The sequence below is a fragment of the Panthera uncia genome, assembly GCF_023721935.1.
Source record: "Panthera uncia isolate 11264 chromosome D3 unlocalized genomic scaffold, Puncia_PCG_1.0 HiC_scaffold_8, whole genome shotgun sequence".
NCBI classification, from domain to species: Eukaryota; Metazoa; Chordata; class Mammalia; order Carnivora; family Felidae; genus Panthera; species Panthera uncia.
Window position 1 is genome coordinate 73,957,190 of NW_026057586.1, and position 17,198 is coordinate 73,974,387.

Sequence of the window (17,198 nt, forward strand, 5' to 3'; positions counted from 1 at the left end):
TTTTGAGAGAGAGAGAGAGACACACACACACAGAATCCGAAGCAGGCTCCAGGCTCCGAGCTGTCAGCACAGAGCCCAACGCAGGGCTCTAACCCATGAACCGTGAGATCGTGACCTGAGCTAAAGTTAAAGGCTTAACCAACTGAGCCACCCAGGAGTCCCAAAGCCTGTGACTTTTGTTAAAGTCTTCTATATTCATACTAATTTTTGTCTGTTTGCTTGAGAGTGAGTCTTTGTTAAAATCTCTTAAGATTATGGCTTTGTCATTTTCTCTTCATAGTTCTCTCAGCTTCTGCTATAAATATTTTGAGTTTGTGCAGTTAGAGGAATTAGACTTCCTAGTGCCTTTAGCATCCCAGTGAATTGTTTCAAAATTATACAGTGACGTTAATCTTTAATAGTGCATTCTACCTTAAAGTCTGTCCTTGCTCAGCTATTTGGCATATATTTTTACGGCCTTCCCCTGCTTTAATTACTTTTTAGTTTTCTTGTTTTTTGTTTGTTTTAGAGAGAGAGAGCATGAGCGGGGGAGAGGGGCGGATGGGGGAGGAGAGAATCCCAAGCAGGCTCCATGCGCAGTGCAGAGCCTGACTTGGGGCTCGGTCCCACAACCCTGGGAATCATGTCTGAGCCACCCAGGCACCCCTGCCTTTTTATTTTTTAACTTAGTTCCTTTATTACTTTTAAAATATGTCTTGTAGCTGGTTGTAATCAAATCTGAAACATGCTGTCTTTTAGCTGGTGGGTTCAATATGTTGATACTACAATTACATATTATGTATATCACAGTATTACTGTAAAATGAACACCTGCGAGTCCACCGCCACCTGCATGAGAAATAGAATATTACAGGGAGTAGTAGCTTACGGGCTGGGTCACTCACACGGTTTTTGTGAGGATGCAGTACAGAAAATAGGGAAAACAACCTGGCTAGAGGCCTCAGCAGCAGTTGCTTCTTTAAGGGGAGATGGGATCAGGGATATGACAGAGTGGATTCCAGCAGTTGCTGAATTTGGGGTGACGTTTATTGAGCCCTGCAAATGCTGGGAAAGTACTTTACCTGGATTATCTTCAATTTGTCTTCACATCAGCTCGTATAGAAGGAATCACGACATTCTCAGTTTACAGATGAGGAGATGAGGTGGAGAGGTGAAGTCATTTTGGCCAGGGCATCAGAGCTGGAACCTGACAGAGTCGTGACGCCAGCCCAGGCAGTCTGCTTCTCAGCCATCTGTGCTTTGCTGCCTGTAAATGACCCGTGTGGCCCTCCTTATAACACCCAGGTTCTGTGTTCGTTGGCACTTTCTTTTAGGATTCCTTTTCTGCCGATGCAATTCCACAGGTCCAAACTGGGTTTAATTCGATTTACAAGAGAAAACGAGCATGTGAAAAAACCTAGGCTTTAGGTCTGTGGACAGGGCCATCTTCACACCTCAATTTAGAATTCTTCTTTTCTCGGCAGAGAACCTTTCTGTGCCTGGGTGGCTCAGTCGGTTAAGCATCTGGCACATGGTGCGTGAGATCATGCACTGCGTCAGGCTCTGTGCCGACAGCGTGTAGCCTGCTTGAGATTCTCTCTCCCTCTCTGTCTCTCTGCCCCTCCCCCCACACTCTTGAACTGTCCTTCTCTCTAAAAATAAATAAGCTTAAAAGAGAAGAAAGAAAACCTCCCCGAAGACTGTGATCCCCACAGGCCTGGCTGAATGCCCTTCTTCTGTGTTCCTGCCACCTGTGCTTGTCCTGTGGCGCATGTCTTCTGCTGCACCGTATTTGGTGGTTGACACGGCCTCTACGTCCCGCCAGGACAGGGCTGCCGTGTTTACTTCTCTGTCTCTCATACTCAGCACAGCGTCTGGGCCCCATGAGAGTTCATAAGTGACACGTGTTTGTCCTTCTTAATGATAGACTAAATTAATGTATTAAACTAGAGGAACTAGTAATAAAAGTAGTTTTATATTGTGTATTTACTATATTCCAGTCACCATACAGGCTTACCTCATTTTTTTTTTCCAATATATGAAATTTATTGTCAAATTGGTTTCCATACAACACCCAGTGCTCATCCCAAAAGGTGCCCTCCTCAATACCCATCCCTCACCCTCCCTTCCCTCCCACCCCCCCATCAACCCTCAGTTTGTTCTCAGTTTTTAAGAGTCTCTTATGCTTTGGCTCTCTCCCACTCTAACCTCTTTTTTTTTTTTTTTTTCCTTCCCCTCCCCCATGGGTTTCTGTTAAGTTTCTCAGGATCCACATAAGAGTGAAACCATATGGTATCTGTCTTTCTCTGTATGGCTTATTTCACTTAGCATCACACTCTCCAGTTCCATCCAGGTTGCTACAAAAGGCCATATTTCATTCTTTCTCATTGCCACGTAGTATTCCATTGTGTATATAAACCACAAACAGGCTTACCTCATTTATTGCACTTCACAGATACTCTTTTTTCCCAAACCAGGTTTGTGGCGATCCCCCATCGAGGAAGTCTGTCGATGCCATTTTCCCAACAGCATTTGCTCACTTTGTGCCTCTATTACATTTTGTTCGTTCTTGGAATATTTCAGACTTTTTCGTTGCTGTTACATTTATGGTTTATATGTGATCAGTGATCATGACTCAGTGAAAGCTCACATGATGGCTAGCATTCTTCAGCAATAAAGTACTCCCTAATTAAGGTTTATGCATTGTGTTTTTTTAGACATCATGCTGTCGCACAGTTAATAGACTACAGTATGGTATAAATACAACTTTTGTGTACACAGTAAAATTGAAAACTTCATTTGACTCACTTTAATTGCACTGATATGTACCAGAGCCTGCCATATCTCTGAGGTATATCTAAAATTAAATTTTTTACATACCATATACAGATAATTGTAATACCAAGTTATGATTTACCTAAAAACTTTATTTCATTTAATCCTACGGTAATCCTGGGAGATGAGTATTATTGTCACTCCTTTCACAGATGATGGGCTGAAGCTCAGATTACGTGACTTGCCTAAGGCCACCCACTGTTTGAACAGTAGAGTCTGGATTTGAACCCATATCTGTCTGACTCTCAGTACTGTGGTCTTTGTGTTTAGCATAATTGCTTCTCGGGACATTTCCACAGTTGAGTCACAGTGGAGAAATCACAGAATTCCTTGATCTTGAAAATTTTCTGGGAAGCCTTGCCCCAGTGTTGTACTGACTTGTCTTAACAGGAGAATAACACAACAACAAAATAGGTTCAGTTTTGCTTGGCCATGATTCCTCGTTGTACGCTCGCTTTTAGAGCATACAGGACCTCGGCATGGATTGCACCAACATGTTTAAAAAAGGAAATAGCTTTTGTGTACCTGTTACAATAGCATTTGTCTTGGTCAACACAAAATTGGCTTGATAAGCCAGATTGACTTGTTAGATTCAGATGTGTCACGTGAGTATATCGTGATGGTTACTTATGATCAGCATTGAAAAATGTTTTTTTAATGTTTGTTTACGTTGAGAGAGAGAGAGAGCATCCACGAGTGAGGGAGGGGCAGAGAGAGAATCCCAGGCAGACTCCACGCTGTGCATGGAGCCTGATGTGGGGCTTGATTGCACCAACCATGAGATCATGACCCGAGCCGAAATCAAGAGTTGGACACTTAACCAACTGAACCACCCAGGCGCCCCTGAATATTGTATTCTCAACGAGACGTGGACTAGATAATGGGTGAGATCTAAGCTAGTGTTAATGAGTTGGTCTGGCTGATTCTTCTGTTGATCAAAGACAGTAAAGAGACTGAGACAGTCTTATACAGATTGAGCCCCTAAGCATTAGCTAAAGCTTTTCTTTTTATTACCCTAACTTTGTGTGCTCACAGTGCCATTCATTTCCAGAACTAGTGATTTGTATATTCAAGGGTATTAGCTAATTTTACTAAGAGTTGTATTTAACATTTTGAGTAACACCAAGTTTTTGTTTTTTTTTTTTAACAGTAAAAACACACCTATAATTTACAAATTGTGTTTTGGTGAAAAGATTTAGCATTCTCGTTCACTATGTCTGCTAATGCAGTTGATTAAATAAAAATCTTTGTGGTTCTAGAAATTTGGATCCTTGTAATTTGGTGGCATGTCCTTGGCAGTAGCTATTTCTGGACATAAAACTTGACAGTTCTTACTAGTTGACATTGACCGTGATACATAGATACTTGAGAGTTTGGGGTGAAGGTAATAAAGGAAAAATGGTTCTGAACAAACCTACAAACTCTGTGGTGTTGGTGTTACACAGTACGTTTGTTTCTCTCTTCTTTCAGACTGGTCGAATTGACAAATCCTACCCTACAGTATGTGGCCACACGGGACCGGTGCTCGACATAGACTGGTGCCCACACAACGATCAGGTCATTGCCAGCGGTTCAGAGGACTGCACGGTTATGGTAAGCTCCCAGGGGGTGGCATGCACACAGGCCAGTGAGACCTACCTACGACTTTCAAAACGCATGTGTGTGCAGAGGCTTGAAAAGCAGAAAGTCATAGCAGTTTTGATTGTCCATTGGATTATACCATGATTTAGTGAGATGAAAGGACAACTATAGCCAAGCCTTTTATAAGCTCTTCTATCAAAGAGGTTGTACTGTATTGTTTTTCTTCTTCTTTTGTATGAGCGTGCATGTGGACGTGCTTATTGGCTGTTGTCACGTCTGCTCCATGGGAAGATTTTGAGGACAGTAAAATGACCTTCCAGTAATTCTGTGAATGCCATTGGACCACATAACTCCTCTCCCTCCCCCCAAAGGAAAGAAACTACCAACATGAATGGAATCTTTATAGTGAAATAAGATGCCAAAGGTTATACATGTAAAATGGGATATATCGCATATATTGGGAAATTGAAAAGTTTTGCAATAAGTGAAGTGCTTATTTTCAAGCTAACGTCAGAAGGTGTGTTCTGTCTAGTTTGACCCTGGTTAAGAAATTCCTTCTTATTCAGGTAGACAAACAATATGAAAGAATTTTAAAGTAAGTTCTTTACATTCCCCCATTTAGATTCCAAAAGCAGATTATGTGTGAAACCAGGCTTTGGGATGCTTTTTAATGTCAAGCGTCTTGTTCTTGATTATGTTCTTCTTAGCCTTGAAATGTAATTGTGGGTTTGGATCAGTTTTTAATCCTAGCCCCAGATATGTTGAAAGGTTAACATAGGCACAGATGGGGAGAAATGCATTAAGAGCTGAGCTAAGTGAAGGCCGTGCCTGCGTCAGTTACAGGCGCTCTCACGCATGTCAGGTGCAGAGCTTGGAGACCACTCTTATTTCCCTCTTCATTTTCTGTGGACTGAGCCAGACTTAGAAACCGTGTGTGGAAGGCTTTATTAATTAAAATTATTTGACATAAACAAATTAATTCCTGAACTGTGTCATTTAAACATTTACTCATTTTTCCTCATGGACTTTTGGCTGAGGAGAGCTCCTCCTGTGATTTCATAATTTTGGCAGCCAAATCATATTAAGGAAATATGTTAAAAGGAACTGTTCTGCTTAGTGTGCCTTGCTAAATTGATCATTTTCATGGCTGCAGACACATTTTACTAAAGAAAAGGAACATTGTTTAGACCCTTGATGCCCAAATCTTAAACTGAGAGTATTAACTTCTCTTGAAGAAGCAAGTTTGATTCATCTGAAAAATAAAACAAACAAACAAACAAAAAACACTTTTTATTATAAAACACGCTAAATAAACAGGTAAGGGAGTTCAGTTAAGTGAATCCCGTATAACCACTGCCCAGGTCAGGAAATAGAACTTTGCCAGCCTTCTCAGACTCTCCCTGTGCCCCTTCCCTGTCATAAACACCGCCCCCCCCACCTCCCTCCCTCCAAAAGTATCCGCTACTCCCCCTCGTCATTCTCCATGGTTTTAATCACCCAAACGTGTATTTCTAGACGCTATAGCTCAGTCTTGCCACTTTAAAGAACTTGGTACATCTTTTGTAACCTCTTGGCTCCTCTTCCATCGTTTTCTTGTCCTTGACAATAAATCTGATGAAGAAGCCCCTCCTTCGACCTGCATCTTTCAACTTAGTTTCTGATGATTGCACATGCATGGTGCATTTCAACATATTCCTCTGTCCTCTAAATTCCCTATAAATTGACAGCTGGATCCTGAAGTGTGATCACGTTCAGGCTCGATCCCCTTGGCAAGATGATAGCTAGTGTTATGTTGTTTGATCAAGAGGCCCGTGATACCAGGATGATTCGTGCAGCCGTTGATGTTCAGCACCCAGATCCAGCAGATCCTTAGGGGTCGCAAAATGGTGATATTAAATTGTGTTACTTTGTTTTCAATTTTTAGCAGGTAAAAATTGTAAGGGGATGCCTTCTCTTATCTACTATTTGGCCAGTAGTACTGTTCATATAGGAAAGTAGGACAGATGCTTGAATCTCTCCTTTTGTTTACTCAGTTTTCAAGATAATGAATTGGTTCTCTCTCTTTCTCAGAAGACGACCAGTTAGGGTTTTTCCCCCTTTCATGTCATTTTGAATTCATGGATTGGAACATCTTTCGTGGGTTTTGATTCATTACAATTCTTATCTCAAAGCCCAGGTCATCCACTCTCTGTTAATAGGAACTTGTTCAAGGTTCCTGAGTCCTTTGACATACCCTGGTTGTTTTTGATAGCTTCCCTGGTATTTGGTATGGTAAGGCGCTCCGTGCTCATCTTGGACATCTCTTCACCTAACTTCATATCAGTCATTTCTCTCCGAAGCTCTGGTTTCTTTCTTTTTTTTTTTTTTTTTAATTTTTAATGTTTATTTTTGAGAGAGAGAGAGAGACAGACAGACAGATAGACAGACATAGCATGAGCGGGGGAGGAGCAGAGAGAGAGAGGGAGACACAGATCCGAAGCAGGCTCCAGGCTCCGAGCTGTAAGCACAGAGCCCGATGCGGGTCTCGAACCCACGAACCGGGAGATCATGACCTGAGCCGAAGTCGGACGCTTAACCTACTGAACCACCCAGGTGCCCTGCTCTGATTTCTTTGAATGGAAAATAGAATTTCTAGATCACATTCTGGGTGCTAGGAATGGTCATTGTTACCATGGTGATCACTTTTTAAAGACTTGGCAGTAAATGGGGCTAGAATATACATATATATTTAAAGATAAGATACCACGTGACCTCACTTTAATATTCCCTGTTAAAATTCTGGACTATATAGTTTTAATCTAACCTTCACTATTGCATCTCTACCTTCTTGCATACTGAGAATCCGGGGTCTGAAGGGCTCAGGGGTGAATTAGACTGCCCTGATCTGTCCCATGTCTCATGCTTTATTACTATTACATACAACAGATTCAAAGCAAAGATACTGTTGTGACCACCATAAATCAGTTTATGATTACTGAAAATAGTTTCCACAACTTTTTTTTTTAATGTTTATTTATTTTGAGAGAGAGAAAGAGAGAAAATCCTCCAAGTGGGGGAGGGGCAGAGAGAGAGGGAGAGAGAGAATCCCAAGCAGGAGCCCCGGAAAGCTACAACTTTTTAATCTGCGCTATTTCTGTTCTCCCTCTTTAAAAATGATGTACTGATGGGGGCGCCTGGGCGGCTCAGTCGGTTAAATGTCCAGCTTTGGCCCAGGTCATCATCTCACGGTTTGTGGGTTCGAGCCCCGCATCAGGCTCTGTGCTGACAGCTCAGAGCCTGGAGCCTGCTTCGGGTTCTGCGTCTCCCTCTCTCTCTGCCCGTCCCCTGCTCACACTCTGTCTCTCAAAAATAAATAAACATTAAATTTGTTTTTAAAAAAATGATGTACTGATGTACTCTGGGGGTGTTGGGGTGGCTTAGTTGGTTGAGTGTCCTTTGGCTCAGGCCATGATCTCATGGTTGTGGGACTGAGCTCCACAAGAGGCTCTGCTGAGCATGGAACCTGCTTAAGATTCTCCCCCTCCCTCTCCCTCTCCCTCTCCCTCTCCCTCTCCCTCTCCCTCTCCCTCTCCCTCTCCTTCTCTCCCAGCTTGCACAAACTCCACTCTTGCTGTCTCTAAAATAAAAATAAATAAAAAAAAATAAAATGAGGTGCTCTGTAATTCCAAGATCACATAGCCATTATATTTAACAGCCTCTCCTTAGTTCTGTGAGTATCCGTATTTAGTGCTCTCCATAGGTCCTTATGTCGACCTCTTTCTAGTCACTTAGACCATCTGAAGCTCCTTCCCAGGTAGATTCTAGACCTCAGTACACTAGAACCCAACCAGAGAGTGCTCGCCTCTGGACAGGCCCCACACTGAGGAGAAATTCCCAAGAATGGAATCAAAAGAAAAGGCTCATGGGAACAATATTTTCTAAGTTCTTCTACATAGATAATAGCTGGTCTGTGATCTTTACAATTTTGAAGGTGAGTTTTTCTGGATATAAAATTTTTGGTTCACAGTCCTTACTCAAGTATGTAAATATATTATTCCTTTTTTTTTTTTTTTTTTTTGTCATAAAGTGTTGTTGTCAAAACAAATCAGATAATCTAATTCTTTCTTCCTTGTAAACCATATATTCTTTTTGCCTAGATGTTCATAAGATTTTTTTTTTCTTAGAACATAGTGATCTATGGGGCTGGCTGGCTCAGTTAGTTAAGCAAGCACGCGATTTCAGCTCAGGTCGTAATCTCACGGTTCGTGGGTTCGAGCCCCGCGTCGGGCTCTGTGCTGACAGCTCAGAGCCTGAAGCCTGCCTCGGATTCTGTGTCTCCTCTCTCTGCCCCTCCCCTGCTGATGCTCTGCTCTCTCTCAAAAATAAATAAACATTAAAAAAAACCTTTTTTAATATAATAGTAATCTTGCTAGAATATTGTTGGTCATTCTGAGTTGGCATTCCGTGGTTTGTGGTATGTTTTTGGGTTTGGTTTGGCTTTGGTTTTTTTTGTTTGTTTTTTTTTTTTAATTTTTTTTTTCAACGTTTTTATTTATTTTTGGGACAGAGAGAGACAGAGCATGAACGGGGGAGGGGCAGAGAGAGAGGGAGACACAGAATCAGAAACAGGCTCCAGGCTCCGAGCCATCAGCCCAGAGCCCGACGAGGGGCTCGAACTCACGGACCGCGAGATCGTGACCTGGCTGAAGTCGGACGCTTAACCGACTGTGCCACCCAGGCGCCCTGGTTTGGCTTTGTTTTTAAAGAGAGAGCTGGAGCATGTGCCCACGAGCTGGGGGCGGGGGGAGGTAGGGTGGTGAGAGGGGAGGAGAGAGAGAGAAGAAAATCCCAAGCAGGCTTCACACCCAGTGTGGAGCCTGACTTGAGGCCCAGTCCCATGATCCTGGGATTATGACCTGAGCCAAAATCAAGAGTTGGATGCTCAACTGACTGTGAGCCACCCAGGCGCCCTATGGTACGTTCTTTCAGTATAAGGTTTCAGGTCTTCTTCCCCCTCCCAGGAATGTTTTCTTCAATTACAGTCTTTGTATTCTGTTTTCTTGCCTTGGTTTTCTTCTTCAGGGACTCCTGTTAATCCATATGCTTTGTCTTCTTTACCTGTCTCCAGTATTGTTTAGTTTTTCTCCCAACCTTATTTCTAATTTTGAAAAAATTTTTCTACCTTACTTTTGAGTTTTTCAAGTTCTGATTTATGTGTCCTGGATTTTATTTTGTTTTGAAATAGTATGTGATGGTTTTTACCTCTTTTTGAGCATACCTTCTTAGCATTCTTTCTTTAATTTTTTTTTTTTTTAATTTTTAATGTTTATTTATTTTTGAGAGGCAGAACATGTGCAGGGGAGGGGCAGAGAGAGAGGGAGACACAGAATTTGAAGCAGGCTCCAGGCTCTGAGTTGTCAGCACAGATCCCAGCCAGGCTCGAAATCACAAACTGTGAGATGATGACCTGAGCCGAAGTCGGCCACTCAACCGACTGAGCCACCCTCGTGCCTCCTTTCTTAGCATTCTTTTATTGTTTATAGGAATGCTATTCTATGCCTTATTCTCTTTGTTTCTTATAGTAATTTGGGGGGCCTTGGCTTTTTTTTCCTTTTAAATTTCTTTTGTTTATTTTTGAGAGAGAGAGAGAGAGAGAAAACGTGAGGAGGGGAGGGGCAGAGAAAGAGGGAGACAGAATCCGAAGCAGGCTCCAGGCTCTGAGCTATCAGCACAGAGCCTGATGCAGGGCTCAAACCCACGAACCGCGAGATCATGACCTGAGCCAAAGTCGGACGCTTAACCGACTGAGCCACCCAGGTGCCCCTTCTTATTTCCATGTGCATTTAGAGTCATTCGGAGCTGGCTTAGTGCACAGAGCCAACCTAACTTCACAGAGCTCCCCCCCCCTCCCCCCGTCTGTCCTTTCCAGGGGGCGTTCAGAATCACGGTGGCTTGCTTTCTTAGATTTCCTAGCCTGCCTTTCTTTGTTTTTGCTCATTCCTTTGCCCCTCTGACTTCTGTCTTTCTCAGATTTGTTTCCATTCCTTGGAATTTCTCACTGTGGGGCCTGTCTCGGAAAGGAGCCCTTTCTGGTTGACCTGTGGAGTACGGGATCCGAAGTCTAGATTGCTCCAGCCCCTTCAGACCTTTGTATTCAGGTCCCCGTCCTCACCAGCTATTGGAGAGGACAAAAACCTTCCCAGTTTCCATTGCTAGTGCCATAGGGGCCTACTGGTGTCAGGTCTGTGAAGCACCCCATTGCTGCCCCATGACTTTTCCACACAGAGACCGATAGATAATACACAGGTCACGTGGTTATTGGTGGTTTCCTCCTCCCACTTGCATTTGGGGATTATCACCTAGTTCTGGGTTTTTGTTTTGTTATCTGCTTGCTCTGTGTTTTTATGGAGAGATTTGGGAAGATCCCAAAACTGTGCTTGCCGCTAACACCACCATCCTTCCAGAATTTTCTTTGTTGTCCTTTTATTGGTATTGCCAGACTAAACATTTTGTAAATTGAGTCATGCTTTGAGGTAAATCCTCCCCCTAGTTTATTTTTTTAAGCTCTTAAGAATGGCACTGATATTTTAATCGTTTAAGGTCCCCCAAATTTGTTTTTATTATTGGGGCAATTACAAGAAGCTTTTGTAGCTTAGCAGTTGAAATGAAATTTTGAAGAAATAGTTGATTGTCTCCTACCCCACCTCTTAATACCTCATTTTCCACTTTGCTCTCCTAAAGGTAAAAGAACACTGTATGATAGATCAGACAGTTTCAGACAAAACCATTTTTAAATTTTATGTTTACTTTATATTTTAAGCAATCTCTGTGCCCAACATGGAGCTCGGACTCAACAACCTGAAATCAAGAGTCGCGTACTTACTGATTGAGCCAGCCAAGCACTCCGACACCATTTTTTTTTTTTTTTTTTTTAAACAGAAAAGCTTTCTTTAGTTTCCCAAGCCTAGGCTGTTGGTGGTAACCCAGAGCTACAAATAGTAGATAGTGTAACAAAGCCTCATTATAGCAGGGGAAGAATACTGAGAAAAGCTCAAGATGGAGAATTGGGAGCATGTGTATAGGCCACTTAAATGCTCTCAGCCTCAGTTGCCTTACACGTAAAATAACAACAGCAACGAGGAAGCTATGAATACATAGTGAGTTACTATTTTTTACAGTGTAGCTATAGCAGATTCATAGCAATGAGAATATCTTTAGTAAATATTCAGTAAAAAAAAAAAATACAGTAGAACCAACTTTGTCAAATGAACTATAAAAGAATTAGGTTAATTTTTAAAACTGCTTTTTGTACTGGGGCTTCTGGGTGGCTCAGTCGGTTAAGCATCTGACTTCAGCTCAGGTCATGATGTCACAGTTTGTGGATTTGGGCCCCGCATCGGGCTCTGCGCTGACAGCTCAGAGCCTGGAGCCTGTTTCGGATTCTGTGTCTCCCTTTCTCTGTGTCCCTCCCCTGATCACACTCTGTCTCTCTCTCAAAAAAATAAACATTAAAAAATATTTAGAACCTCCCCCCCCCCCCCCGCTTTTTGTATTAATAGTCTAATTCCACTGAGCAGTTAGGCACTGATTTGTTAATGTGGCAAAAGCATTGATTCAATGACAGTGATGTCCCTTTGATCGCAGGTTTAGGAAAAGGAATGCCAGGCTGATGGCACATTCCTTCATGTTTTACAGATGGCTTCTTTAAGCAGCCCCAAAAGCGAATTATATTGGCATAGTTTACCTTTCTTGTACTACTTTTTGAAGCTGTGTTTTATACCGGCAAAAAGGAATTCTACAAATCCTCCTCCCAGAAATTAGACTGTGCTCCTAGGTTTTCCAGACTTTTCATACCGTGAGTTCTTTTCTCCAACAGTGTGTTCTCACGGAGAGTTTTAAAGATTGTGGCTGCTAAGTATTTTACTTGGGAAGACTTTAGCTCTAAGAAAATATTACTGCTTTACATAGCACAAAGAGCAGCCAAGTTAAGTTTAGTGAATGATCTCGATTCAGTGCTGTTGCTTATCTGCAGGGTAGTAATCAAACACAAATGCAAAAAATGGCTGATTCACACAGTGGGTTGCATAATTGTCTTTTCCAGAGTCAGGGAGAGGGAAAGATCTTGCGGAGTATTTGTCTTATTTGTGTCTAGCCCATCCCAAATGAAGTTTAAGTGGACATTTTTCCCTTCTCCCAAATCAATTTTACACTTGGGTGGAAATCAACAAGGATAAACTCCCTGTTTTATACGTTGGTGCTTCTGTTATAAATTTTCCTAATAGTTTTTGCCTGGAAATAAAAATGGAAGCGATATTGTAGTTGGTGATGAGAGTGAATTCCTCAAGATTTCTGACCCCTTGGTCATTCGGCAGATGGCATCTGGGCCGTTTGCTAGTGGGTATTGTATCCTGGGCAGATCAGAGCCCAGCTCTCACTTCTTGCTTTTGCCAAAACTAATGTTGTTCTTAACGTCATGGTTCACTGAGGCACATCCTGACTCCTTACATGCTGCCCCGTGGGTATTGGATAGGCAGCCTCTGTCGGGGATCCTGCAACGGCTGTAGAATCTGTGAGCCTTCTCCCGTCTCCTCTCATCTCTTTTCTTCATTTTCTCTTTGGAATTGGTTTCCTTTGCATATAAAAATATAGCCTTTTGGGGGGATAGCCCTTTTTATGGCTGTAGCCCTAGTGCCTAGACCAGTAGCAAGTTCAGAATGGGTGATTGAAATAGGGAAGAGGTGTCTGGAAACACTTCCCGTAACGTTTAAATTTTGCACTGTTTGAGATTTAACAAAACGATCAAACAAATTGCACTTTAAAATTACTCCTTGAGAGAAACCCACGTTTCATTTTCATCACTTTTTTCTTTTTCTTTTTCTTTTTCTTTTTTTTTTAAGATTTTAAATAATCTCTATACTCAACGTGGGGCTTGAGCACACAGCCCTGAGATCGAGTCGTAGGCTCCACTGATTGAGTCAGCCAGGCACCCCGTTCATCCCTTTTTTCTTATTGGAACTGTTCTCTTGAGCTGTCCTTTTTCCATTTTCAAATTCCACATGTTGAAAAGGATTCCAGTGATACATTAGTTCCTGAACATGCACTTAAAAGTTGTTGTTTTTTTTTTTTCCAGAACCACAATGGGTTTTTACTGATTGATTCACTTTTCATGTGGAAGCCCTTGGGACTGATTATGGGTTTTTCCCCCCCCAGAACGAAACATTGCCATAGCAATGTCCAGTCCAAATAGAAAATCTCAGGAATACACAGTATGATTTGAAAAACAAAACAAAGCAAAAAAATCAAGTGGAGGAAAGAGATAGCTTGTCCCTGCCGTGCTGAAATGCTCAGTCTGGGCACAGCAGAGAGAGGGTGGTTGACTCCTGTTTTCCTCTCTGCTCACTGACGTGTTTTTGAAAAAGCTGATTGGTTTTGGAGTACTAGCTTTAGCCACGGTAACAGATGCTAATAGACCCGCATAGAGATCAGAGCTGTTCTCATTTGTGCTAATTGGCCTAGGCACGTATTAGAGCTTTCGCACATAATACCTTGGATGTAAATTAGAAAGTGCTGAATTAATTTGAAGACAAGGTTCTTGAAGGAAATCCTGATGTTCACACCCTGAAAATATATGCAGGGGTCATAGTAACAGCAAGAAAAATAACCACGAACGTACAATAAGCATTTTTTTGGTCAAGCCCTGTTTCATAAGCCCTTATGTGCAATGATTATATTTAATCATTATAACAGCACAGTAAGGCAAGAGTATGTCCCATTTTAAAGCTTAGGAAACACCAGTCCAGGCAGTAACTGGTCTGTCGAAGGTCACCCTTTTTGCGCTGTTTCACATTAGGGGAATGCTTTGGGTACGCAAGGTGGTTTAGCTCGTTTGATGCTTCCAGTAACGCCTGTAAGCGGATCCTGGCCCCGTATCAAGCAAGGAAATTGAAGCTTCCGGGAGTGAAACCCCTTCTTAATGCTAACACAGCCAGTTAGCGTCCCAGCTGTGACAGGAGCCAGGCCGGCGTCCTTTCTCCGCACCAGCCCGCGTCCCACATTACACACAAGAAGACTAAACATGTACCGAGCGGCCTTCTGCTTTGTTGTCCCTGCCCTGCCGCTGGTGAGACCTCTTCAGTCCGGACTGGAAGGCCACCGCTTGGAAGCTGCGGACAACCCTAAAAAGGGCAGAGAGCCGTGTAAGGACAGCCTGTGAGTAGGGCTAGTGGGCACCAGCCAGGGGGGCGTGCTCGCTCGATGTGGAAAAGCTCACGGGTCTCCAGCTCTTTCCCGCAGCCCACAGTGCGCGACCCACCAGCGGAGGCAGCGGTTCCGTCGTCTCCAGCCACTGTCTCCTCCCGCTGTAAATCCTCATGCCTGTGTTACCCCTCCCTTCTTCCCTCTAAGTCCTGGCCACTACGAGAGGTCATTCCCTCAGAGGGCCTTCCTGAACGTCCCAGCCGGGGAGAGCAAGGAAGCAACCTCACGACGCCCGCGTTTTCGCTCAGCACGTGGCTTACGGCAGCGGAGCGCCGCTTCCGTACGCCGTGCGGTTTCCTGGTGCACAAGACAAGGGCCAGCAGCGGCTGACGCTCGCCAAGAGCCTGCCTCACGACAGGCATCGCTCTAAACATTTCAGTTTCATGTCACCACATTTGTCCTCCAGACGGCCCCGACGAAAGCAGATTCATTGTTATTCCCATTTTAGAGGTGAGGAAAACTTAAGGCCCAGCAAGTGTAGGTGCAGGTCTCCAAGGTTATGCAGGTGATACCGGGCAGAATCAGGAATTGAACAATCTGTTCTAGGTCTGGGGCCCACGTTCTTAAGCATCGCATTGTTCTGTCTCTGCGTTTGGGGGGCACAGGTTGTATGCCAGGCACTGTTCCAGGGCTTATGAACTCATTTCATCCTCACAGCAGCCCTAGAAAGTTTGCCCAGGACCATCGGTGTAAGTGGCCCAGGCAGGGTTTGGACCAGGGTCTATTTGGCTCTGGAGCCCATGCTCCAAGCCCCCACATCACACCACTTATGTTTGATTTTTGGTCTCCTAGAAGTCTCTGCTTTCTGTTAGACTGTACACCCCTTGAGAGCAGGGCCCGTGCGTGCTCACCCTTTTTCCCCCTTGCCTGGTAATGAGCCTGCCTCATAGTGGCTACTCGAGAGATGTGTTGTGTGAACGAGCGACCAAGGTGGTAAAGTGGGTTAGGAACCATTGAATCTTCTAAAGGTGAAATTAAAAAAGGAATAGTTTCCTTATTTTACAAATTATATAAGTGTTTTGCCTCATCATTAAAATTCCCTTGCCATCCAAGGAAAACCTGAATGAGGGAGAAGCTAGAGACAGGAGAAGGTAAAGTTCCATCGTGGGCCCCGCTTCCACCTTCATGTTTAAGATTGGAAATGCTGGCTCTGAACAAAGCCTTCCGTCACTCCATGCCCCATTCGGGATTTAGAGAACACGCTATTTAATTGTGGTCAGAGCGGGGTACAGAGGTGTCGCAGACCTTGCAAGAAAACCAGCAGCCCGTGGTTGGGGTGCCATCTGGAGACGGCAGGTGGTATTGCCACTCTTCCAGTTCTAAGCCCGGGTCGGAATTCATCTTGGAGAATGCATTTCCTGTTGAGTCACTAAAGTCCCATTTCGTAATTGTTTCTCTGACTTCATGCTTTGATCAAATCAGCAGTTGTTTTCTGTTCCTTATGTTAAAAAACAACAACAACAAAACACAAGACCTGCTCTACATTCAGATAGCTAAGTTCAATTTGGAGCTGTTTTACCAATCATAAACCTTTGATTATAAAGTAATGTGTATGGGATGAAAGCGACCTATAGTGCTGGGGGTGTTCAGCAGATACCCACATTCTCCGGGGGAGGGGGCCATGGCTCAGGTCTGTTTGGTGGAGAAGAGGGGCAAGGTAGGTTTTCCTTCTGCTTTCTGTGCTCGTTCACACCTGCACCGTTGACAATTTGCTGAATGGTGAGGGTTCAGGGGAAATTAGGTGACATCCTCAACTCAGGCCCTCAAAAGGCCAGGTTTATTTTGCCGTGATTGGTGTAAGGGGTTGTAGTTAGCCTGGGCAGAATTTAGCCGTAAGAATGAACGATCACTTAATTCATGCCTTTTTCCCATTCTTCAGGATGGCAAACTTTTTCTTCTAATTTTTTGCAGGACAGCAGAACTGAGCTGAACCTTAAACACCCATCTAATCCAGATCTTTGCCTTCCACTAAGCAGTTGAAAACAGACATTGTTTGTCTCCTCCTTAAAAATCCCCAACAAAGGAAAATTCTGTTTCTCACTTGTTCCACTGTTGAGCATGATTTTTCACTGGCAAGTTCTAAATTTTTCGTGAACTAGTTCCTTAAAATGTTTTTTGGTGGTAAATTTACTTATTTGAATACATTAATACTTATTTAATACATTTTAATTTTTAAATATATTTTAAATATACAAACAATTTAAAATATATTAACATATTTAATGTGTTTTACTCTCTGTATGTAAAAAGATAATTACTTTAAACTTGAACCTTTTCACAAACTTAAGTATTACTTAATGTCTGGTTTTCTACAGGATTCTTGGTGCTATTCGGCTTAGTTGTTACTCGGTTCTTCCTTCATAGAGGGTTTCTCTTAATCTTTTAAAACTCATGTCTTCCTCTGTCGTAGTGTCTTATTATCCCTTCCGTCTGATGTTCTTCCCATCCCCGACCCCCTCTACCATCATGCAGGCACATCCCCATTTAAGATATGAATATCCTGTGTGGCTTCACCAGTCAGAAGCATTTTTTAAACTGCTTCATTGAGCTACAGCTCACATACAGTTC

At 43.1% G+C, this 17,198-nt stretch overlaps 1 protein-coding gene across 5 annotated transcripts in view; it reads left to right on the forward strand.

The window, feature by feature from the left end:
* CORO1C (coronin 1C) overlaps positions 1 to 17,198 on the forward strand; it is a 90,963-nt gene that overhangs the window by 57,905 nt on the left and 15,860 nt on the right. For all 5 annotated transcript variants that reach the window (XM_049619202.1, XM_049619206.1, XM_049619204.1 and 2 more), the window contains one exon: positions 4,284 to 4,406. In XM_049619202.1, coding sequence (XP_049475159.1) covers positions 4,284 to 4,406 — 123 coding nt within the window. The remainder of the gene's footprint in view (positions 1 to 4,283; positions 4,407 to 17,198) is intronic.